Raw genomic sequence first — 26,123 nt, forward strand, 5'->3', positions numbered from 1 at the left:
ACAACACACACATACACACACACACACAAACAACACACACACACACAAACAACACACACACACACACACAAACAACACACACACACAAACAACACACAAACAACACACACACACAAACAACACACACACACACACACACAAACAACACACACACACACAAACAACACACAAACTACACACACAAACAACACACACAAACAACACACAACACACACACACACAAACTACACACACAAACAACACACAACACACACACACACAACACACACAAACACCCACAAACAACAAACACCCACAAACAACAAACACCCACAAACAACAAACACCCACAAACAACAAACACCCACAAACACAAACAACAAACAAACACCCACACACACACAAACAAAACACACACACACACACACACACAAACAACACACACACACCCACACATACACAAACAACACACACACACACACAAACAACACACACACACCCACACATACACAAACAACACACAGACAACACAAACAACACACAGACACCCACACACACACAAACAACACACACACACAAACACCCACAAACAACACACACACACACACACACACACACAAACAACACACACACACACACAAACAACACACACACACACACAAACAACACACAAACACCCACACACACACAAACAACACACACACACACACACACACACACACACATACGCACACACACACACCCACAAACAACACACACACACACACACACACACACACACACACACACACACAACACACACCCACAAACAACACACACACACCCACAAACAACACACACACACACACACACACACAAACAACACACACACACACACCCACAAACAACACACACACACACACCCACAAACAACACACACACACACACACACACAAACAACACCCACACACACACCCACAAACAACACACACACACACACACACCCACAAACAACACACACACACACACACACACACACACACACACACCCACAAACACACACACACAAAGAAAAGTATTTGAAAAAGCTGCGAAAAAAATTACTCTCCAGTTACAATTAACCCAGTACATGTCACATTTTTCATACAGGTTCAAGAAAAAAACACATAACCGCATGTTCTTGTACTCACCTTGAACTTCTTCACCTTGACCTGAAGGTCATTAGGGTTGTCCACAGAGTAGTCTTTGTTAGCCAGGTCCTGTTTGAGACCTGTCAGCCATTCCATGACGTTGTCGATCTGGTCGTAGATATCCTTGCTGCTACTCAGACGGCCGTTCAATCGCTCGTCCTGCTCCTGGGCAAGGGAGACAACCTGCTCCCATCGCTCGTTGAGCGCCGCCACTTCCTCTTTCAGTTGCTCCTGAAATGGAGGGAATTTCACAATAAATGACACTTGTTATTGACTGTAAACGTAACGTTTTGGAATTTTTTTAAACAAGAATGGTAGGTTATTGGAACGTATATTTGGTGACAAAACAAAAGGTTACATTTACAGTGTGTTGACCCAGCCCCTCTCTTGACGCGTTCAAGAGTAGGTTGAAGACTCAGTTCTTCCCGTAGCTGGCTGCGACTTTCATGTTCGACGTGATGTGTTGTGCCCCAAAAGACATTCTTGTGCTGTGCTCTGTGAGAGGTGTTTTCTTTGTGCTTAATATTATTTTGTTTGGACCTAGCTATTGATGTGTACATTGTTGTTAAACAGTTGTTTGTTGTATGTTTATCAGGGTTTGCTAGTGTGTGATAGGGTTCGTGTCCGTCTGTAGATGTTAGTTTCTTTGTTAGTCCTGTGTTGACAACTCTTCGACAAGCGCTTAGAACTGTACCCACGGAATACGCGCTATATAAGCTTCATATTGATTGACTGATTTTGATGAAACTATCAAACACCTAATCTTGATGAAACTATCCAACACTTAATCTTGATGAAACTATCCAACACCTAATCTTGATGAAACTATCCAACACCTAATCTTGATGAAACTATCCAACACCTAATCTTGATGAAACTATCCAACACCTAATCTTGATGAAACTATCCAACACCTAATCTTGATGAAACTATCCAACACCTAATCTTGATGAAACTATCCAACACCTAATCTTGATGAAACTATCCAACACCTAATCTTGATGAAACTATCCAACACCTAATCTTGATGAAACTATCCAACACCTAATCTTGATGAAACTATCCCAACACCTAATCTTGATGAAACTATCCCAACACCTAATCTTGATGAAACTATCCAACACCTAATCTTGATGAAACTATCCAACACCTAATCTTGATGAAACTATCCAACACCTAATCTTGATGAAACTATCCAACACCTAATCTTGATGAAACTATCCAACACCTAATCTTGATGAAACTATCCAACACCTAATCTTGATGAAACTATCCAACACCTAATCTTGATGAAACTATCCAACACCTAATCTTGATGAAACTATCCAACACCTAATCTTGATGAAACTATCCCAACACCTAATCTTGATGAAACTATCCCAACACCTAATCTTGATGAAACTATCCCAACACCTAATCTTGATGAAACTATCCAACACCTAATCTTGATGAAACTATCCAACACCTAATCTTGATGAAACTATCCAACACCTAATCTTGATGAAACTATCCAACACCTAATCTTGATGAAACTATCCAACACCTAATCTTGATGAAACTATCCAACACCTAATCTTGATGAAACTATCCCAACACCTAATCTTGATGAAACTATCCCAACACCTAATCTTGATGAAACTATCCAACACCTAATCTTGATGAAACTATCCAACACCTAATCTTGATGAAACTATCCAACACCTAATCTTGATGAAACTATCCAACACCTAATCTTGATGAAACTATCCAACACCTAATCTTGATGAAACTATCCAACACCTAATCTTGATGAAACTATCCAACACCTAATCTTGTGCAAGTGTCCGTGCATGCAGGGATGGCCAAATCATCCGCCAATCGCCAGGGACGAATAAAAAATCCGCCGTGCTAGTAGAAACCGTCTGGCAGCTCACCCAGTTGGCAAGAGAAAATTCTGGCCAAAGGCAAAACTTTTGGCTGTACTATCGAGTTTCACACAAGTTTCACAAGTTTGTATTTAATAAGGTTTTGATGATAATTAGTTTTAACGTCCTCTTAGAACCAATTGGCCTATCTTGGGACAGGTAGTGTTGATATGCTTTATGGGGGGAAAAGACACTGGACAGACATGCAAACAGAGAACACATATGATTGTGTTATAGATCTGGAAGTCTGTTGTTGCGATATTTCAAAATGGGGATGGAAGTAAAGATTTTGTTGGGGTTGTTGCCATAGTGTACGCGAAATATAGTTGAAGTGGAGCGGTTTTGTAGGCTTATTTGCTTTTTATTTATGTAAAATATTTTTTAGACTTTTGGATAATGCCAAAATAATGTATACTGTTCAAAAAAAGAAACGCATAGCTTGTAATATTTGGTTAATTTAGTTATATGACTACAAGGATATCCACCAAACTGCAGAAAATGTTTATCTGGTCGTCGACCTTTCGTCCATTGCCACAAGTGAGCTCTGCACGTGACGCATGCGTTATCAGTGGCTACAATGTCAAAATTGCTCATTTGGCATGACCACTCGTCATGCTTCAGTGTAATCTCGTGAAACTCGGGGAATATTGAGCTCTCACCATGTCTTCCAAAACCCATAAAAGCGGATTGTTCGCCACAAAGAAATCAGACGACAATTCAGCGACGAAAGATGGCCCGATTGAGCAGAGAAGACCGCCAAATTGCATTGGGTCGTTTACAAGCAGGCCAAAGTCAAAGTGCAATCGCCAGGCACTTCCATGTGTCCCAGAGCACCATCAGTAGACTGTGGGTCAGGTTTCAAGCCACTGGCTCCGTTGCTGACTTGCCACGAGCGGGAAGACCAAGGGCGACAACTGCTGCTCACGACCGCTTCATACGGCTCCGCCACCTCCGGAATCGTTTCCTGTCGGCCTCATCTTCTGTCCAGGCTCTCCCCGGGCCACACCGATTATCGGACCAGACCGTGCGGAACCGCCTGCATGAAGCTGGTTTGAGAGATCGCAGACCTCACAGAGGAGCTGTCCTCACCCGCCGCCATCGCCAGAACCGAGTGCAGTGGGGCAACCAGCACCTTCGCTGGGCCGTCCGGAATCACTGGAGACACGTGTGGTTCAGCGACGAGTCCTACTTCCTGCTCCAGCGACATGATGGTCGGAGGAGGGTCTACCGGAGAGTAAACGAACGTTACGCGCCCAACTGTGTGGATGAGGCACCCGTTCATGGTGGTGGAGGCGTCATGGTGTGGGGGGCGATCAATACCGCTGGAAGGAGCACCCTGGTGCACGTCCAAGGGCGCATAACTGCCCAGCGATACGTGGAGGAAATTCTGCGCCCACACGCCCTTCCTCTTCTGGCTGACCAGGATGCCATATTCCAGCAGGACAACGCTCGCCCGCACACAGCACGACTCACCACCCAGTTCCTCACCGACCACCATGTCCAGGTGCTTCCCTGGCCATCCATGTCGCCAGACATGAACCCGATAGAACACCTCTGGGATGAATTGGACAGACGTGTGCGCAGGCGAGAAGAAGCGCCGGCAAATCACCGCGATCTATTGCAGGCACTTCAGGAGGAGTGGGACACCATCCCACAGCAAGATATCCGGCATCTGATCCAGTCCATGCCCAGAAGGTGCCGGGCAGTTGTTGCTGCTCAAGGCAGTCACACCCCCTACTGACTTGACAGCCTCGGCACCCAATCGTATTGATTGACTGATTGATTTGAAGATGCAAATGAACTGTGTGTGCATTCAACTGTGTCCATACCAAATTTCAAACAAATAATCTAAATATTGGATTTTCTGTTAATTTTTTCGAAAAATAAAACAAATTTGGCAAGTAGCAACTATGCGTTTCTTTTTTTGAACAGTATAATAAAGAATTGGCTGAATAAGTAAATAAATACGTAACTAGAAACATAAAAATAATTATTAGCCAAATAAGAATATTAAATATAACTTGCTAAAATAATATATCAGAATGGGGAACTTAAGTTCAGGTAGGAGGGCGGTGTATGTGATTTAGCCTTGTTTGAATAGAGCTATGTGATAGGTGTTGTAGGCGCTTTGGTTGTTGGGCGTGGGGGGGGGGGGGGGGGGGGGGGATAAGGTTTTGGCCATCCCTGTGCATGCATGCGTGATCTTCCGCCTTTGTGTATGTTGTGGTGTTGCCTTGTGTATGTTGTGGTGTTGCCTTGTGTATGTTGTGGTGTTGCCTTGTGTATGTTGTGGTGTTGCCTGGTGTATGTTGTGGTGTTGCCTTGTGTATGTTGTGGTGTTGCCGTGTGTATGTTGTGGTGTTGCCTGGTGTATGTTGTGGTGTTGCCTTGTGTATGTTGTGGTGTTGCCGTGTGTATGTTGTGGTGTTGCCTTGTAATGAGTGTGGAGTCTCACTTTGCATGCATGCGTGATCTTCCGCCTTTGTGTATGTTGTGGTGTTGCCTGGTGTATGTTGTGGTGTTGCCTGGTGTATGTTGTGGTGGTGCCTTGTGTATGTTGTGGTGTTGCCTGGTGTATGTTGTGGTGTTGCCTGGTGTATGTTGTGGTGTTGCCTGGTGTATGTTGTGGTGTTGCCTGGTGTATGTTGTGGTGTTGCCGTGTGTATGTTGTGGTGTTGCCTGGTGTATGTTGTGGTGTTGCCTGGTGTATGTTGTGGTGTTGCCTTGTGTATGTTGTGGTGTTGCCTTGTGTATGTTGTGGTGTTGCCTTGTGTATGTTGTGGTGTTGCCTTGTGTATGTTGTGGTGTTGCCTTGTGTATGTTGTGGTGTTGCCTTGTGTATGTTGTGGTGTTGCCTTGTACTGAGTGTGGAGTCTCACTTTGTAGTCAGGGTCAGCGTCCTCCATGAAGGTCTTGGCGATGGAGTTGATGCTCTTAACGTTGGTCTGCAGCGTCTTGATGTCCTCCTGCACTCCCTGTCACACACACACACTAACAGTTGGCATAGTTTTCACTACAAAGGGTTCATTTTCACCACTTTATTGGGTAAGAGATCACAATCAAGTGAATTTGAAGTAAAGTGATACCTGTGAAATGAGACTACTCGTGGTACCAGTCACAGTTATCCAAACACAGCAGGTGTCTCTTTACAACAGGGATACTTTTGCAAAGTTTACAAATAAAAAGGAGCCATTTTCGCAAGGTATATCCTCTTATTGAAGGTTGTATGATTATTTATGTGTTTTTTCCTACAATGTATAATTACTTCAAAGGGTGGTGGAGAGGGGATTGGTGGTCAGATTCATAAATTCAATAAAGGCTTTTTCATTCTTACAAGTACAGACCCTTGTCCTGATGTAAATTATCAATAATTATTGACTCAAAACTTCAATTTAAATGAGAAAAGTTTTCAGTAAGTTCCAATTGGTAACATAATTTCAAAACGGCTCACTCTGGTGAAAAGGAAGGAGGTTTGGAAAATAGCATAGGCACTGTCAGGTCTATTTTTAGTACTCATTTGCATAATCTATCATACTGCTTTTCAATTCATCATTTCTGGAGTTAAATTCTCAAATGATGGTTGAATCATAGATTGAATTAAAAGAGAAACAAGTAACTAGTAAGTTTGTTCCACATTCTAATTTTCAAAAGGACTCCATGTATCTAACTCAAAATAAAACTTGTCAGAGATCATGCAGATATCTGAAACCGGGAAGGTCACTGAAGCCATGGAAGTGGGCTATTTTAAAGGATTCACTGACCTACATATGCAAGCAGTCGATCACTACAACCTGCACTCACTACACTTACTGGTGTCTCTTTGATTCAGTTGACATGCCTGAGTATGTGTGTTAATCATCACTTGCATATTGTAAGGTAATTGTAAGATCACAGCATTGACATGAATTTCGCGTACAATTTGGTTTGCCCCTACTGCTAGGCTGTGTAAGCCATACACACCTAACCCTTGATAAATCCCGTACAGGTTGACAGGTATGCACGCTCTTTGATATGCTTTGAACATCGCGACAGCATGCTTTGCAATGCTCTGAAGTTTGCGAGAGATTAGAGAGCTTGGAATACCGATAGGGTGTACTGCAGACAGGTAATGCAGTCAAGGTAGCGGTTTACCTGGCTCTCCTGGAGCTGTGCCTGCAGGGCAGGTATGTCCCCAGCGGCCGGGTCCTCTGCATGCAGAAACACGTCCATCTCGTCCATCCACTTGGTCAGTCCCTCTATCTGGGTCTGCACATCAACATCAAGCGTTTCATAAAATATGTTAGATTATACATGTTCATTCACATGAAATTCGTTGTCTTGTTAAAATTTCTGACACTTGCATCAATCCGGATAGCCTGCTTGTAGGGGCGATAAAAAAAACAATAAAACAAAACCTGAGTTATGCAACACTTTAGAGATCTGCTGTAATCACCGTCATCACTGGGACTGGGTGGCCGAGTGGTTGCGCTCGGAAGCAAGAGGTTGCGAGTTTGACCCTGGGTCAGGGCATTAGCAATTTTCTCCCCCTAGGTGGTGGGTTCAAGTGCTAGTCTTTCGGATGAGACGTGTACACTACATTGGGGTGTGCACGTTAAAGATCCCACGATTGACAAAAGGGTCTTTCCTGGCAAAATTGTATAGGTATAGATAAAAAAAATGTCCACCAAAATACCCGTGTGACTTGGAATAATAGGCCGTGAAAAGTAGGATATGCGCTGAAATGGCTGCAATCTGCTGGTCGATGTGAAGTATTGTGTAAAAAATTCCATCTCATACGGCATAAATAGATCCCTGCGCCTTGAGTCCGAGTCTGGAGATATGCGCGCAATATAAGACTTCATATAACATCACAGTTTTCAAGAAGTAAAATGGAATTTTGTTTCATTTTTTTGTTTACAAGTGACACCGACATGATTAATGAACACAACCCAATTCTCATGCTCATGTATACACATCCACTAGCTTGCACAGTTGTTTAGTTTACAAACACTGACCAGACCTGTTTACCCTAAACCCCAGGCAAGAGTACTTTCCCAAAAAGTTCAGTGTATTTTTCAAAAAGTTGGTGTACTTTGCAAGCAAAGCCATATGGGGTAGGGAAAATAGGGAGAATAGCATGTCTTGTGGACACCTTCAGAATTTAACTCCTTCCAATACAACAGGGAGAATAGCATGTCTTGTGAACACCTTCACAATTTAAATCCTTCCAATACAACAGGGATAAAACAATTTTATTTACCTGTCAGTTTATAGCATTATAACTAGTGTCTTCCAAACAGATTGATAATGAAAAGATGAAGTTCGTGAAATAACATCTGCGGTTGACAGTGGCAAGTTCATTTTTACAATCATCTCAGAAAACATTGCTTCAGCACGGACTACAGCCTTTTCTTCTGGCAGGATTTGCTTTGCGGGAGTGAACTTCATAATTCCTTGGCAGCTTTCAGCGGATTTCTTTGCAGCAACCTTGTCCAGGTGAGTTTTGGAACTGCAGTGTCGTTCGATGTCATATTTCCCAGCATGGGCAACGGAGAAATCTGATTTACAATACTTGCAGTGTACATGACTTTTCTCCATAGTAGACTCCACAATTCCTGGCTCTTTCTTATATTTCTCCAAGAAAATCTGCTGCTTCTGCTGTTTAGATTTGGTACAGTCATCCGAAACTGGCACATTTTTCCGCTTCATTTTGCCACGATTGTCCAGACGATCGCACGTGCCAACAACTGAACAAGGTTTCCACAGCTGAAGACTCGCTGTCATGGTTATCTCCCTTCGACCGAAACCGGTATCAGTTGTACCATCCCGTAATAAGCACACCAACACCGGAAAACGTATTCTAGACTTTTTCTTAGGCGTATTTTGTGCGTGTGTCGCGTATTTGCGTACCGATAATAATTTGGCGTACAAAATACGCCCAAATCGTACTGGTAAAGAGGTCTGACTGACTGACTGACTGACTGACTGACTGACTGACTGACTGACTGACTGACTGACTGACTGACTGACTGACTGACTGACTGACTGACTGACCGACTGACCGACTCATTTTGGCATTCGCAGGAACAAGTCCAGCAAGAGTTGTCAGTTTTGTTGCACTTATAACTCAACGTTCTGACCACAGGATAGTGGAATCCAAATAGACGATTTTTGGAAATTACACCGTTGGGTTCTGAAAAAGTGAATACCCTTGCTTTTCCACTGATAAATAAATTCACACGCAACCTGTCTACGTGTTTCAGACACACCCCTCGCCAGTAATCGTCCCCTCCAATGTTTGTCCCAGTTGAAGCAAGGGCATTCACTCTTTCACAATCCATACATACCCGACAGTCATTTTCAGAATTCGTCTTATAACTGACATGAGGTTAAGGACTTCAATCAACATGATTGGACATCCTCAAATCACCTCCCCTTACACATCCCCAGATCATCTCCCCTTACCTGGTACTCCTTCATCTGTGTGATGGCTTTCTCCAGGCGCGCCTGGCGCTGCTCTATCGCTGTGGTGGCAGCCTGCCAGCGAGTGTTGAGACTGGAGAGGTCAGACTCCAGTGACCCCGCCCTGTCTGGCGGCGACCTCGCGATCAGCTCGCGACCCGTTCTGTTGATGTACTCCTTGTTTGCCGCATGGTCGTTGATGTCTCGCTTCAGCTCCTGCCGGTAAAACAAATATGATGCAGTACTCATCATAAACATTCAAACTAAAGGCTCTCTATTCAGCTCCTGTTTCATGCAAATATTAAACACCTTTAAAATAACATGCATTAGACCTGGGACTGTCACCTTGTACATTTTCATTTTGTTTTAATTAAAGCATCCTGAGACTGGCAATGTGGACTGTCTCCGACTGAGGCATCCCCCCACCCCCCCCCCCCCCCCCCATCTTCACACACACTAACAATCCAACCAGAATGTCACCTTGTATATTTCCAGTTTGTTGTGCAGCGTCCTGAGACTAGCGATGTGGACTGTCTCTGTCTGAAGCACCACCTCCACGTCCCCGATCCACTTGGCTAGCACCGCCATGGCCTCCAGGTAGGTACGGGGCGGAGCTTTCCCCAGGGCCTCTGTCAGCTGTGTCTGTCGCTCACCTGCACAAAACACAGTGATTGGGTCATACAGGTAAGTCAGGTAGGTACGGGGCGGAGCTTTCTCCAGGGCCTCTGTCAGCTGTGTCTGTCGCTCACCTGCACATTACACAGTGATTGGGTCATACAGGTAAGTCAGGTAGGTACGGGGCGGAGCTTTCTCCAGGGCCTCTGTCAGCTGTGTCTGTCGCTCACCTGCACAAAACACAGTCATTGGGTGAAGTTTGAACAGAATAAAAGCAGTGTTATTTCATATCCCCTTTAGACAGTGTGAGAAGAACAGCCCTAGATTTGTTTAACTCACCAATTTTGTTGTATGCCTGGTGCCAGCACTGGTTGAAGGTGTTGAGGTCCTCCTTGATGGAGTCGGGGGAGCGGAACTGGCGGATGATCTGCTCCGCGTGCAGCTTGAGCCGCTCCACTCGGTCCTGGTGAGCCTGCATAGCGCGCAGCTTGACCTGATGAAACAACAAGGTTATTTGTCATTCTTTTCACAAGTTTTCCTTCATAACCAGCTGGGGAACCAGGAACACTGTCCCCCGTGTAACAAGGTGGTGAATGGGTTTGAGTTTTCAGGCGAAACAAGGATTGTCAAAGTAAAACCCAATCAGGCTGATTGTTTGATGTGTGGAACCATGGCCGCTTTGGATTCGTGTTTCCGAGGACAACAATTGTAAGCATTCACTCTCAAAGACCCAATCAATGTTGATAATTACCATGGCAACTCATGGTCAATTTGCAACTTGTCTCTGTAATCGCAAAATCCACAACCAAAAGTCATAAAACACTTGAAATAAAAGGAATTAATATGCCAAACATTTACGGAACTCGCAAACATGATGGCAGCTCTGTACATTTTTAGACTGGAGAAGTTATCTTTGACGTGACAGACAAGTATGACGTGATATCTCGAACTACTGTGACGCGCTTTGAGGCCTGGGATTGCATTCTCATCATTGGGAGGCAATGAGAGTTTTTATTTCTCATAAACAGCTTTAAACAGGACATTGTCTAAGGGAGATGAAAAATATCGAAGCATATCCAAGCATGTGGATCAGATATCTTGAGAGAGCTGCTCAAATTTCAAAAAGGTTTATCAAATAGGCGTTCCCACATCTGCCTACACTTTATTCATCTTTCCTGCACATTTTGTCCACCCCCTCCTCACCTTACACTGGTCGAGCTGCTTGCTGATGTCGTGCGCCTCATCAGCGACTTTCTCGGTGGCCCCGACCCACTTCTCGTAGCCGGCCACCAGGTCTTTGAGCGTGTTCAGCTCCGAGTAGAACTTCTTGGTCTCAAAGTTACGGTCCACCACGCGCTGCGTCTCAATCAGGACTTTGTTCAGGTGCTCCCACCGGTCTTCCACCCGCTTCACTGCTGCTGCTGTTTGGCCCGTTGGCTCTCCGGCTGTCACAGCAAAAACAAGAGATGTACATCCACACTCTGTACTGTTTGGCCCGTTGGCTCTCCGGCTGTCACAGCAAAAACAAGAGATGTACATCCACACTCTGTACTGTTTGGCCCGTTGGCTCTCCGGCTGTCACAGCAAAAACAAGAGATGTACATCCACACTCTGTACTGTTTGGTATTTGCAGCAATTCCAAAGAAAACAATCAAGAAATTCAAAGCAACAGAATATTACATGATTATACGACTCACCGTCCGTAATGCATTACCCTGGAACCCCCCCGTTTAAGACCCCGGATTGAAAACTCCTTCCCTTCAATATGCATGTTTCCATCAGCAGATAAGCGCTGTTGATTTGTACTGACCTATTTTGAGTTCTGTGATGACGCCTTTCCCCAGTGTGACCACTCTCTGCATGTCTATCTGGTGCGACCTGATGGAGTTCTCCGTGTCCTGTGGGCAAAAATAAAAAAGCATTTTTGTCGTTGATAGTAATAACTAGCATCCGCAATGCAGCTATAAAAGCTCCAGAAATTATACTGTGTGCCACAAACACACACTCTAAATGCAAACACACTCGCAATGCACACACCCAACCACGCACTCACGCTCACACCTACACACCAAAGTGTACACAGACTCTCACTGACTTTGAAAATACTTCCAATTCGCTATAACGACAACACTGGATCGTTGCTCTCTTCTTTACAGAATCAGTATTAACTATCCTAATGTTTTTGCAGCCAGGACCTTTTGATTGATACGTATTTTGAATGCAGGTCCAGCTAACTTATTGTCCTTTAAATCTGGTAACAACACTGCCCTCCCCTTCTCTCTCCATTGTTACCCGAATGAGCACCCTCTGTTCCTCAACCAGAATCAGTATCCTCTATCCACCCACAGCAAAATCCCCGTTCACAACCTCTCTCGATCGTTACCTGGATGAGCACCCTCTGTTCCTCCACAGTGAAGGGTTCCTGTGAGTTGTCTGCCACCAGTAGCTGCAGGGTGGCCTCGGTGGACGCGAACATGTCGTTGAGCGCCTTGAGCTGCATCTCAAACTCCATGCGCTGCACGGACTCCACCTTGCGTTTCTTGGAGGACGAGGCTGGCGCTGCTGACAGCAACCGGCTTTCCTGTTTCTCCATCATCTCCTCGCCCCCCTCCTCTTCGTACAGCTCTGAGATCTTGCTCAGCTCCACTCCAGAGTGGGCGATCTGCGTGCAGAGAGATCCGACAATTTCTGTTAATCTTGTGATGTGGTTGTCCAGCATACTTCCCTATCCTACCTATCTCTGTTAATCTTGTGATGTGGTTGTCCCGCATACTTCCCTATCCTACCTATCTCTGTTAATCTTGTGATGTGGTTGTCCAGCATACTTCCCTATCCTACCTATCTCTGTTAATCTTGTGATGTGGTTGTCCAGCATACTTCCCTATCCTACCTATCTCTCTCAGACCTGTGAACCCCCGTTTTGCGCTTGGAACATGCTCAAAGAAACATGGCATTTTTTCACACAAAATACTGGATCAGCTTTGAGATGCGCTTGTGAAGAAAAGTAGGCCAGGAATTTTTGTGATCGTACTTTAGACAATGAAGAGTATCAAATACGGCCAAAATTGTAAGGGTTCCCATGTCTGCTCTCTTATACAATGCATAAAGTAAAAGTACAGGCCTGAAACATTCATCCTTTAGAAATACACTTAAATTCACAAATTGTTTCAGAAACATTCTGATGCAGAACTGAATGTTGTGATTTAAGTTCAGCTCCAAGATAATTCTTTCTCTCATGAATCCAAAAACAAAATGTGACCCTCCACCACGGAATGAGTCGCATGTCACCTCGCGCAGTTCTGCGCTAGGCTAAATATAAGTCCGGGGGGTGTCTGGTAACAGTGTGAGGGTCACCTTATCCACAGGCTTATAACTCAATCAGTTTTCGCTCTTTTCTAAAACGGTTTTCACCACTGGATAGAGCATAAAAAACTCTAGGAAAATGTAAAAATATGAAAATCATGCAAAGGTGACATGCGACTCCTTCCGTGGTGGAGGGTCACAAATATTTTAATTTTTGAAATGTTTGCTAATTGACAGTACAAAACATTCACAATTAAAAATGATGTGTTTTTGTTTTGTTGTTTGAATTTTTGTATTCTTGGTTTTTGGTCATTAGCAGTCTATGACTACATGTTTCAGATTTGTTATTCTTGCTGTCAGTCAAGATTCTTTCTGCCTGTCTCACGCCATAAACAACATAAAGCCAACTGTTTGAGGATCCGCAAGTTGAGCACAGCACTAAAACCTGGTTCACAGAGACAGCACTAAAACCTGGTTCACAGAGACATCATTCAAACCTGTAGTCACTTAACAGAAAAGACAAACTCTGAGTTTGTCTCCCCTCATTCGTAAAAATGCTCCAGAGGACATCAAGGGGTAGTAACATTCACAGACAATAATTACAATTCATGTTTTGGAGATCTGAGCTACTTTCAAAACAGGAAAAAACGAAACATTAACAAACTCAGGAAAGCAATCTTCTTCCTCCCCCCTCCCAATTTAATTTTGGGAAATCAGCTACTTGTATGCGTTCAAATCAGGAAAAGCGAAACAAAAACAAACTCAGAAAAGCAATCTTCTCTTTCCCCCCTCTCCCAGACAAAGGCTCACTCTATTCTCCATACTCAGATCTGGCCAATTAAAAACACTGAAAGCATTATTCTACCTTTGCTGACTCTGGCAAAGCACAAATAGCATTTTCTGTCAAAATACTCCACGCAATATCAAGAAGGCAAAAAAAACCAAAAGTTGTGGTTTCAGGACAATGGCAAAAAAACTAAAACAAAAGTCTGAACTTTCTCTTCTGCAGTATGTTTTCATCATTTTTGTGTTTGTTTATTTTATTGATGACTGGAAAAAATATGTGGGGTTGGCAGCATAAAATACCGGGTCGGTGGGGTTACCGTAACCAAGATATTTGTTCCAATGCCTCACCTGGTTACTGTACAGCTCCATCATCTGCACCAGTTTCTCCCAGCGTTCCTGCAGAGTTTCCAGGAGAGCAGCGATGCGTGACACGGCTGTCTGGCTGTCCACGTAGCGCACGATGTGTTGCCCGCATTCATTCAGTGCATCAAAACGACGCACTTGCTCTCCCATGTCATTCTCAATGGCCTGGAAAACAAACAAAAATTTCAATAAATAATAACATTAAACTTCTTTCTTTATTTGGTGTTTAACGTCGTTTTCAACCACGAAGGTTATATCGCGACAGAATAACATTAAACCATATGAGACCACTTAAACTGTCTATTCCAAGGTCAAAAACCAATTTTTATCTTTTACCACCGCAGATTTACTCCAATAAGATGACATCTTACTTTTTAACATTTAACCTGTTTGCTGCTGGGGAATATTTGTTTTCAAAGCATTAAATGTGTTTACCTGAATTGACAACTTGCAGTGTGCCCTTGGTGTATAAATGATACACCACACACACATTGTTTGTTGTGTTTCTTCTCCTTTTGTTGTTGTTTATTAAACGGTTTGTTGCCCGTTAAAGCATTTGTCACCCAGGCAGTAAAAGGGCTGAACAATCGAGACTGCCATGCTGCACACATTCTTTAGATCTAAAGCTCGATAGCTGTTACACTCAAAACAAACTTTTGAAATTAAAACGTACAAAATCTATTCATAGTCAATAAACTGAATGTTCCTGATCAGCTAGTGACTTTGCCGATGATCACAAACGTGAAATCTTACTCTCCACAGTATAACATGCACTTCGCACTATGTGTTGATTAATCATTGCATGGCTGGAGATAAAATGTCGAAGATGGTAATCAAACTGACCTTGAGCTGTTTGACCTGCACGATGACCTGGTCAGGGTCAGAGAGGTCGGCGTGACTCATGTTGGACAGGACACTCTCTTTCTCGGCCAGCCAGGAGCTGAACTTGGTCTGTTCGTCGGCAAACTGCTGCCAGCGCAGCAAAACCTCCTGCAGGACCACCCACTGCTCCTCCGTCCACCGGCACACCGCCGCCCAACGTGCACCCAGTCGCTCCAGCTGCTTCTCCATGGCAACGCACGCTGCTGTAACACAGACACACACCTCACTTACTGTCATCATGCATTCTTTTGGTGGGTTAAACATCTTTCCTGTAGTGACATATGCCAGTAGAATTGTAAAAGAATTTGCTAATACAGTGGTAGCGGCGATGTATGGCCCCTCTGTAAGAGAACACCTCCCTTAACAGGACACCTTCTGACGTCTTTGTCTATTATTTGTACCAAAATATACCTGTCATGACAAGCCACTTGCAATGCAGGGACACGGTTGGCTGGTTCCAAGGCTGTCCTGTCATGACAAGCCACTTGCAATGCAGGAACACGTTTGGCTGGTTCCAAGGCTGTCCTGTCATGACAAGCCACTTGCAATGCAGGAACACGTTTGGCTTGTACCAAAGGTGTCCTGTTATGACAAGCCACTTGCAATGCAGGAACACATTTGGCTTGTACCAAGGGTGTCCTGTCATGACAAGCCACTTGCAATGCAGGAACACGTTTGGCTGGTACAAAGGCTGTCCTGTCATGACAAGACACTAGCAATACAGGGACACGTTTGGCTGGTTCCAAGGCTGTCCTGTCATGACAAGCCACTAGCAATGCAGGGACACGGTTGGCTGGTTCCAAGGCTGTCCTGTCATGACAAGCCACTAGCAATGCAGGGACACGGTTGGCTGGTTCCAAGGCTGTCCTGTCATGACAAGCCACTAGCAATGCAGAAACACGGTTGGCTGGTACCAAGGCTGTCCTGTCATGACAAGCCACTTGCAATGCAGGAACACGTTTGGCTGGTACAAAGGCTGTCCTGTCATGACAAGCCACTTGCAATGCAGGAACACGTTTGGCTGGTACAAAGGCTGTCCTGTCATGACAAGCCACTAGCAATGCAGGGACACGGTTGGCTGGTTCCAAGGCTGTCCTGTCATGACAAGCCACTAGCAATGCAGGGACACGGTTGGCTGGTTCCAAGGCTGTCCTGTCATTGCAGGTACCATTGTAAGTCAAAGCCAACAACTTGAAGGGCAAAGGAGTCTAACATGTGTTTACTTTTTCTTGCCTTTCAGTCCCCTTCCCGAAACAAAACTGTCAATTTGTTCAGTAAATTCAAAAGTTGGCAGTGTCTTTGTTTTTGGATTTGTTGAGAAAAGACCATTTACCATGAACAAGACAGTCTGATCATCCTGACAATACTTGCTGTTTCAATAAGTCCAAACCCCACTATCCTCATCCTACAAGTCAACCTCTCCCCTTCCCCTTAGAACCCAAAGAGACATAACTACATTGTATTTGTATCATAATTTATTTGTGTGTAAACTGACCGCCACTGTCGTCATTGGAATCGTCCACCACCACCACCATGTGCTGCAGGCTGTCCACACGCTTCTGTTGCTCCTCTAGCGACTGCTGGATCAACTGTAACATTACAAGTTTCACAAGTTTTTAATGTAAGGTTTTGGCTCTTGGCGGCGAAGAAACGTACCACACAGCAACAAAATTAATCCAATATTAAACACGAATGCAGATATACTAACCACAAATCATTACAATTAGAAATGTCATGCAAAATCCATACAAAATACCTTTCAATCCTAAATTAACATGGATACTGTCTCTGAGTCAAAAAGTAGAGTTGTCGATCTTTGTCCGGCCCAGCCAACATTCGAACCTATACCCCAAGAACATCATCACTCACCTTGTGATCCTCGACTTGTTTCTTGATGGCGTCGAGGTCGGAGCCGACGGGTTCCTGCGTCTTGATCCGTTCCTCCATGTGAGTCAGCCACCCAGCAAGCTCGTCCAGCTGCTGCTGCTGCAACTCCATCAGCACCTGCTGCAACCTACAACAACAACCAGCGTGTGCACTCACTCTTTTTCTCGTCATTTTCATTACAGTGGAACCCGTCTTCTGAGACCCCCGATTCAAGAACTCTCCCTTTTAAGACTCTCCCCTTTAAGACTCTCCCCTTTAAGACTCTCCCCTTTAAGACTCTCCCCCTTTAAGACTCTCCCCCTTTAAGATTCTCCCCCTTTAAGATTCTCCCCCTTTAAGATTCTCCCCTTTAAGACTCTCCCCCTTTAAGACTCTCCCCCTTTAAGACTCTCCCCCTTTAAGATTCTCCCCTTTAAGACTCTCCCCTTTAAGACTCTCCCCCTTTAAGACTCTCCCCTTTAAGACCCTCTCCCCTTTAAGACTCTCCCCTTTAAGACTCTCCCCTTTAAGACTCTCCCCTTTAAGATTCCCCCTTTAAGACTCTCCCCTTTCAGATTCTCCCCTTTAAGACTCTCCCCTTTAAGATTCCCCCTTTAAGACTCTCCCCCTTTAAGACTCTCCCCCTTTAAGACTCTCCCCTTTAAGACTCTCCCCTTTAAGACTCTCCCCTTTAAGACTCTCCCTTTCAAGATTCTCCCCTTTAAGACTCTCCCCCTTTAAGACTCTCCCCCTTTAAGATTCTCCCCTTTAAGACTGTCCCCCTTTAAGACTCTCCCCTTTAAGAGTCTCCCCTTTAAGACTCTCCCCCTTTAAGACTCTCCCCCTTTAAGACTCTCCCCTTTAAGACTCTCCCCTTTAAGACTCTCCCTTTTAAGATTCTCCCCTTTAAGATTCTCCCCCTTTAAGACTGTCCCCCTTTAAGACTCTCCCCTTTAAGACTCTCCCCTTTAAGAGTCTCCCCTTTAAGACTCTCCCCTTTAAGACTCTCCCCCTTTAAGACTCTCCCCTTTAAGACTCTCCCCTTTAAGACTCTCCCCTTTAAGACTGTCCCCCTTTAAGACTCTCCCCTTTAAGATTCTCCCCTTTAAGACTCTCCCCCTTTAAGACTCTCCCCTTTAAGATTCTCCCCTTTAAGACTCTCCCCTTTAAGATTCTCCCCTTTAAGACTCTCCCCTTTAAGATTCTCCCCTTTAAGACTGTCCCCCTTTAAGACTCTCCCCTTCGGTATTGCATTTCAGCTTGGTGGCTTAAAAATTAATTAATGACTTTGGTCATTAAAAATCTGAAAATTGTAAAAAAAAAAATTTTTATAAAGCGATTCAAATTTATGTTCATCTTATTCTTCATCATTTCCTGATTCCAAAAACATATAAATATGTTATATTTGAATTAAAAACAAGCTCTGAATATTAAAAATATAAAAATTATTATCAAAATTAAATTTTCAAAATCAATTTAAAAACACTTTCATCTTATTCCTTGTCGGTTCCTGATTCCAAAAACATATAGATATGATATGTTCGGATTAAAAACACGCTCAGAAAGTTAAAACGAAGAGAGGTACAGAAAAGCGTGCTATCCTTCTCAGCGCAACTACTACCCTGCTCTTCTTGTCAATGTCACTGCCTTTGCCACGAGCGGTGGACTGACGATGCTACGAGTATACGGTCTTGCTGAAAAATTGCAGTGCGTTCAGTTTCATTCTGTGAGTTCGACAGCTTGACTAAATGTTGTATTTTCGCCTTACGCGACTTGTTTCTCTTCTTTTTCAGACACCAACATCTGACAGTCATCAAAAAGTAACTTGAGTACCCTCCCCCCATTGGAACCTATACTCTGCTACATTTAGCAAGGTTAGAAAGTACTTCCAGCGATCTGATCTCCATCTTTCATTCCCCACAGCTACCCCACCAAATATGCTACACACATCTTTTCTACCTGTCACTTTCACCTGTTGCTGCCGCTCTCAGACAACTTCTAAATATACACTGCGTCAGGCCTGCCAGACTCCTCTACCAAAACTCTGGGTCAGGCCTGCCAGACTCCTCCACCAAAACTCTGGCAAAATTAAGCTTCTGTCTTTAATTAGCTGGCACTCGACTTGAGAAAATTACTGAGCGGTTTTCCAGACTGTCTGATAGTGCTGAAAGTTTTGCTCACTTTTGAAGGCAAGTTCAAAATACCCGCATGCCATTTAGTTTAAAATACATGTATGAAGTGTGGCGTAATGTGCAGAAGAGGAATCGTCACAGCAAAGGAAAAGAGAAAAGAAATGTCAAGAGAAACTGCAAACAGCCAGAAAGTGAAGCTCTCTTCTTTTTACATTTAGTCAAGTTTTGACTAAATGTTTTAACATCGAGGGGGAATCGAAACGAGGGTCGTGGTGTATGTGTGTGTGTGCGTGCGTGTGTGCGTGCGTGTAGAGCGATTCAGACCAAACTACTGGACCGATCTTTATGAAATTTGACATGAGAGTTCCTGGGTATGATATCCCCGAACGTTTTTTTCCTTTTTTTGATAAATGTCTTTGATGACGTCATATCCGGCTTTTCGTGAAAGTTGAGGCGGCACTGTCACGCTCTCTTTTTTCAACCAAATTGGTTGAAATTTTGATCAAGTAGTCTTCGACGAAGCCCGGACTTCGGTATTGCATTTCAGCTTGGTGGCTTAAAAATTAATTAATGACTTTGGTCATTAAAAATCTGAAAATTGTAAAAAAAATTATTTTTTTCTAAAACGATCCAAATTTACGTTCATCTTATTCTCCATCATTTGCTGATTCCAAAAACATATAAATATGTTATATTCGGATTAAAAACAAGCTCTGAAAATTAAATATATAAAAATTATTATCAAAATTACATTTTTCAAATCAATTTAAAAACACTTTCATCTTATTCCTTGTCGGTTCCTGATTCCAAAAACATATAGATATGATATGTTTGGATTAAAAACACGCTCAGAAAGTTAAAACAAAGAGAGGTACAGAAAAGCGTGCTATCCTTCTCAGCGCAAGTACTACCCCGCTCTTCCTGTCAATTTCACTGCCTTTGCCGTGCGCGGTGGACTGACGATGATACGAGTATACGGTCTTGCTGCGTTGCATTGCGCTCAGTTTCATTCTGTGAGTTCGACAGCTACTTGACTAAATGTTGTATTTTCGCCTTACGCGACTTGTTTCAGTCATTATCTAAAACTTCTCATCTAACACACATGCAGACACACACACACATGCAGACAAAACACACATGCAGGTGCACAAACACACTACACACTACACACACCATCCTCCAATCACTCCCCCTTCCAATCCATGCACACACTCCCCTATACCCTTTGACCCACTCATTACACACACCCCCCTATACCCTTTGACCCACTCATTACACACACCCCCCTATACCCTTTGACCCACTCATTACCCACACTCCCCTATACCCTTTGACCCACTCATTACACACACCCCCCTATACCCTTTGACCCACTCATTACACACCCCCCTATACCCTTTGACCCACTCATTACACACACTCCCCTATACCCTTTGACCCACTCATTACACACACTCCCCTATACCCTTTGACCCACTAATTACACACACCCCCCTATACCCTTTGACCCACTCATTACACACACCCCCCTATACCCTTTGACCCACTCATTACCCACACTCCCCTATACCCTTTGACCCACTCATTACACACACCCCCCTATACCCTTTGACCCACTCATTACACACACTCCCCTATACCCTTTGACCCACTCATTACACACACCCCCCTATACCCTTTGACCCACTCATTACACACACCCCCCTATACCCTTTGACCCACTCATTACACACACCCCCCTATACCCTTTGACCCACTCATTACACACACCCCCCTATACCCTTTGACCCACTCATTACACACACTCCCCTATACCCTTTGACCCACTCATTACACACACTCCCCTATACCCTTTGACCCACTCATTACACACACCCCCCTATACCCTTTGACCCACTCATTACCCACACCCCCCTATACCCTTTGACCCACTCATTACCCACACCCCCCTATACCCTTTGACCCACTCATTACACACACCCCCCTATACCCTTTGACCCACTCATTACACACACTCCCCTATACCCTTTGACCCACTCATTACACACCCCCCTATACCCTTTGACCCACTCATTACACACACCCCCCTATACCCTTTGACCCACTCATTACACACACTCCCCTATACCCTTTGACCCACTCATTACACACTCCCCTATACCCTTTGACCCACTCATTACACACACCCCCCTATACCCTTTGACCCACTCATTACACACACTCCCCTATACCCTTTGACCCACTCATTACACACACCCCCCTATACCCTTTGACCCACTCATTACACACACCCCCCTATACCCTTTGACCCACTCATTACACACACCCCCCTATACCCTTTGACCCACTCATTACACACACCCCCCTATACCCTTTGACCCACTCATTACACACCCCCCCCTATACCCTTTGACCCACTCATTACACACCCCCCTATACCCTTTGACCCACTCATTACACACACTCCCCTATACCCTTTGACCCACTCATTACACACACCCCCCTATACCCTTTGACCCACTCATTACACACACCCCCCTATACCCTTTGACCCACTCATTACACACCCCCCCCTATACCCTTTGACCCACTCATTACACACACCCCCCTATACCCTTTGACCCACTCATTACACACACTCCCCTATACCCTTTGACCCACTCATTACACACACTCCCCTATACCCTTTGACCCACTCATTACACACACTCCCCTATACCCTTTGACCCACTCATTACACACACCCCCCTATACCCTTTGACCCACTCATTACACACACTCCCCTATACCCTTTGACCCACTCATTACACACACTCCCCTATACCCTTTGACCCACTCATTACACACACTTTTCTCCAAAGGTGGGAGAGGGGGTCCTATGGAGGGAAGGAGGTGGGGGGAGGTTGGGAGAACCAAGCCTAAACAATCTGCACCTGACCCCAAACTACCCTGGACAAATTTGTTGTCAGAACAGATTGGATACACCTTGACCTGAAGCAGCCCATTTGTTAAACCTGCACTCAGGTGAAAAACACAGGTGATACACAACCCACCTTGCTCAGGTGTGATAAACAACATTAATCACACCCAAGGGCCAGCAAGCAGCGTTGCACACCTGACATGCCCCCTCCCCACACCTGACATGCCACCTCCCCGGTATTCTTTATTCTTGCCTTACTACCTTCCTTTGCTGTACTCAGGTTACTGCAACCGGGTGGTTTTGCACAGGTGGGTGGGTGGGGTTCTGTAGGATACCTAACAATGTACTTGGTGGTTGCGGCAATTATGCAACTATTTATCCCACAAAGAAGGATACCATGTGTTGCTACCTCCAGTAAACAATCCACACTCCCCCCCCCCCCCCCCCCCCTCGTAAGACCTTTAATACTAATGCATTAAACGCAATAATGAAAGCTATAATTTGTTTTGCACCCAACAAGCTTCAATTGGCAGTTGAACAATGCTATATTGTTATGCAAGCAAGTGTGGAGTCACTGTATGAAAAGCGTGTGGTGAGAAAGAGTAGGCGGATAGCTTCAGATAGGTCCCATGTCCTAGCCCACCTCTATGAACTCCTTCCCTCTGGCCCTAGACTTCGCACGCACAAAGCTAGGACACTCAGGCTGCAAAACAGCTTCATCCCCAAATCCATCACCCTTAGCAACATGTAAACACATCCACATACCCGACTCAGCCCCTCTTCTGCCAGTGCAATCAGTAGTAATGTACATGTATGTATTGGTTTTATGTACAACCGTATATTTCCTGCGATATATTGTATGTTATGATATTTTGCAATGATGTTTAGCCATAGTTCGTTATACGCGTAGGTGTGCGAGAATATGTAAGGGCAGTGCTTTAAAGATGTCCATGTTATATAGTGCTATATGTTTTATGTAAAATCAATGTCTTGTTTGTATTATTGTTATGTACCACCCCTGAATTTCTCTATGAGATAATAAAGTATTCTTATTCTTATTCTTATATTCATTACCACATTTACCATTCACTTTCAACACACAAAAACCAAAAACATACAACAAAAAAACACCTTCACTTCTTGTTCTCCAGGCACTCAAGGCAAGACAAGAGCGCATGGCCCCAGACATAATCAACAATCCACACACAGGCCCCAGACATAATCAACAATCCACACACAGGCCCCAGACATAATCAACAATCCACACACAGGCCCCAGACATAATCAACAATCCACACACAGGCCCCAGTTTGTTGTGGGGTGCAGGTGGGCGCAGTTAGGAGCCGTTAATCACAGCTACAACTCACAGGGAGGGAACTGCAGGTAAAGCTACTAACCTCCCAACATCATCTTGAAAATGCACTTGGATCCCCCCCCCCCCCCCCCCCCCCCACTTTCTCCGCCCTCTTTTGCCCTTTCCTCTCGTTAGCTGGATTCGGGGGATTAACCTTTGGTTCAAACAATGTGAACAGTGTTTTGGCCAGATGGGAGGGAAAAGGAGGGGATGGGAGGCGCCAGGTATGGAGGTGTGAGGTGATGTGGGGAGTGGGAAAGACATCATTATTTCAGCTTCCGATAAAAAGGTGATTTAAACCCACATTGGTTTAGGGCATTTGAAATTATTCAACTGTACTCTGCAAGATACCGTAAAACCCAGTCATTCTGTCAAGAACCATCTGATGGCAGGCCACCACAACACATTACTCATTCACAGAAGGCCACTTGATAATGATTGAAGTCATGGATGCTTGTGCAGTCCAAAACATACGTGCCTGTTTCTGAGACCTATACATTGTACCAATAACCAAAGCATATTTTCATGGAAGTAATATGAACAGTATATGTACTGCCTGAAAAGTGCGTGTACAATTTACTTAATCAAACTGCGTTAATTCCAGGTTCATGCCTATAATGTATAAATTACAAGTGCCCTGGCTTATTATTTTAATAATGAACGAATCAGTTTATAACAATAACTGAACAAAACACAGACTAGGAGAACAGGAAGCACGCACAGTAACCCTAACCCTAATGCACAGTAACCCTAATGCACAGTAACCCTAACGCACAGTAACCCAAACGCACAGTAACCCTAACTCACAGTAACCCTAACGCACAGTAACCCTAACGCACAGTAACCCTAACGCACAGTAACCCTAACACACAGTAACCCTAACGCACAGTAACCCTAACACAGTAAGAACTAAGCTGGCTGAAGAGCATGGTCCCTGCTGAGTTATAAGTACTGAGGCGTCACACACCTGTTTTCCATACAGCCAGAACCCCTTCTGCTAAACCTGTATTAGCGTCAGTTTGAAGGTCAAGGTCTTGATCCACCAGACAGATGGTGTCTTGTAGCTCTCAAATTTCTCTTACCCCCCCACCTCCCCATCCACAATGTCAAACCCTCCCCCTCCATTTCACACACACCTCCTTCCTACCCTCCCTCATCATCTATTTCAAACCACCCCCCCCCCCCCCCCCTTTCGCCCTCACCTTACCGTGAGAAGCTCCATGTGCCCTGTTCTAGTCTGTGACACCAATGATGCTATGTGCACATGAATCTTGAAAGGTCAATTTCAGGAAATGCCAACGACCTTCAGAAATTCTTTTTTCATTTTTGGGAGGGGGTCAGAAACTAGAAATTGCCCCGGTAACTCTACCAGACAGTTTAAAGATGTCACAATACATCGGGCCTCTACCGTGCCGACAGAGACATTAAGTTGTCTTTGAAGCTGGCTCACCCACACACACACACTCTATCTCTCTGAAATTTAAAAACAAGTCGCGTAAGGCGAAATTACTACATTTAGTCAAGCTGTGGAACTCACAGAATGAAACTGAACGTAGTCCGCCGCTAGTGCAAAAGGCAGTGAAAGTGACGAGCCTGTTTGGCGCGGTAGCGATTGCGCTGTGCTTCATAGCACGCTTTACTGTACCTCTCTTCGTTTTAACTTTCTGAGCGTGTTTTTAATCCAAATATATCATATCTATATGTTTTTGGAATCAGAAACCGAAAAGGAATAAGATGAAATAGGTTTTAAAACGATTTTGGAAATTTAATTTTGATCATAATTTTTATATTTTTAATTTTCAGAGCTTGTTTTTAATCCAAATATAACATATCTATATGTTTTTGGAATCAGAAAATGACGAAGAATAAGATGAAATTATTTGTGGATCGTTTAATAAAAAAATAATTTTAATTACAAGTTTCCGATTTTTAATGACCAAACTCACTCATTAGTTTTTAAGCCACCAAGCTGAAATGCAATACCAAACCCCGGCCTTTGTCGAAGATTGCTTTGCCAAAATTTCAATCAATTTAATTGAAAAATGAGGGTGTGACAGTGCCGCCTCAACTTTTACAAAAAGCCGGATATGACGTCATCAAAGGTATTTATCGAAAAAAAGAAAAAAACGTCCGGGGATATCATACCCAGGAACTCTCATGTCAAATTTCATAAAGATCGGCCCAGTAGTTTAGTCTGAATCGCTCTACACACACACACAGACAGACAGACAGACACACACACACACACACACATACACCACGACCCTCGTCTCGATTCCCCCCTCTATGTTAAAACATTTAGTCAAAACTTGACTAAATGTAAAAAATGAACTCCAGACCGAGACTGCTGTTGAAGCCTGAGTTGAAATCATTTTTACTATAACCCCCAACCCCAAACCTCTACCTACC

General features: G+C 44.1%; 1 protein-coding gene across 2 annotated transcripts in view; it reads right to left on the reverse strand.

Annotated features, from left to right (window-relative positions):
• The window catches only part of LOC138963298 (dystrophin-like), a 411,116-nt gene that overhangs the window by 336,820 nt on the left and 48,173 nt on the right, over window positions 1-26,123 (reverse strand). For both annotated transcript variants that reach the window (XM_070335362.1, XM_070335361.1), the window contains exons 4-16: window positions 17,312-17,456; window positions 16,938-17,031; window positions 15,404-15,645; window positions 14,546-14,725; window positions 12,492-12,770; window positions 11,919-12,006; window positions 11,312-11,553; window positions 10,448-10,601; window positions 9,974-10,146; window positions 9,497-9,709; window positions 7,184-7,297; window positions 5,932-6,027; window positions 1,149-1,379 (exon numbers count right to left, since the gene is read on the reverse strand). In XM_070335362.1, the coding sequence (XP_070191463.1) occupies window positions 1,149-1,379; window positions 5,932-6,027; window positions 7,184-7,297; window positions 9,497-9,709; window positions 9,974-10,146; window positions 10,448-10,601; window positions 11,312-11,553; window positions 11,919-12,006; window positions 12,492-12,770; window positions 14,546-14,725; window positions 15,404-15,645; window positions 16,938-17,031; window positions 17,312-17,456 (2,251 nt within the window). The remainder of the gene's footprint in view (window positions 1-1,148; window positions 1,380-5,931; window positions 6,028-7,183; window positions 7,298-9,496; window positions 9,710-9,973; window positions 10,147-10,447; window positions 10,602-11,311; window positions 11,554-11,918; window positions 12,007-12,491; window positions 12,771-14,545; window positions 14,726-15,403; window positions 15,646-16,937; window positions 17,032-17,311; window positions 17,457-26,123) is intronic.

The sequence above is a fragment of the Littorina saxatilis genome, linkage group LG3 (assembly GCF_037325665.1).
Source record: "Littorina saxatilis isolate snail1 linkage group LG3, US_GU_Lsax_2.0, whole genome shotgun sequence".
Taxonomy (NCBI): Eukaryota; Metazoa; Mollusca; class Gastropoda; order Littorinimorpha; family Littorinidae; genus Littorina; species Littorina saxatilis.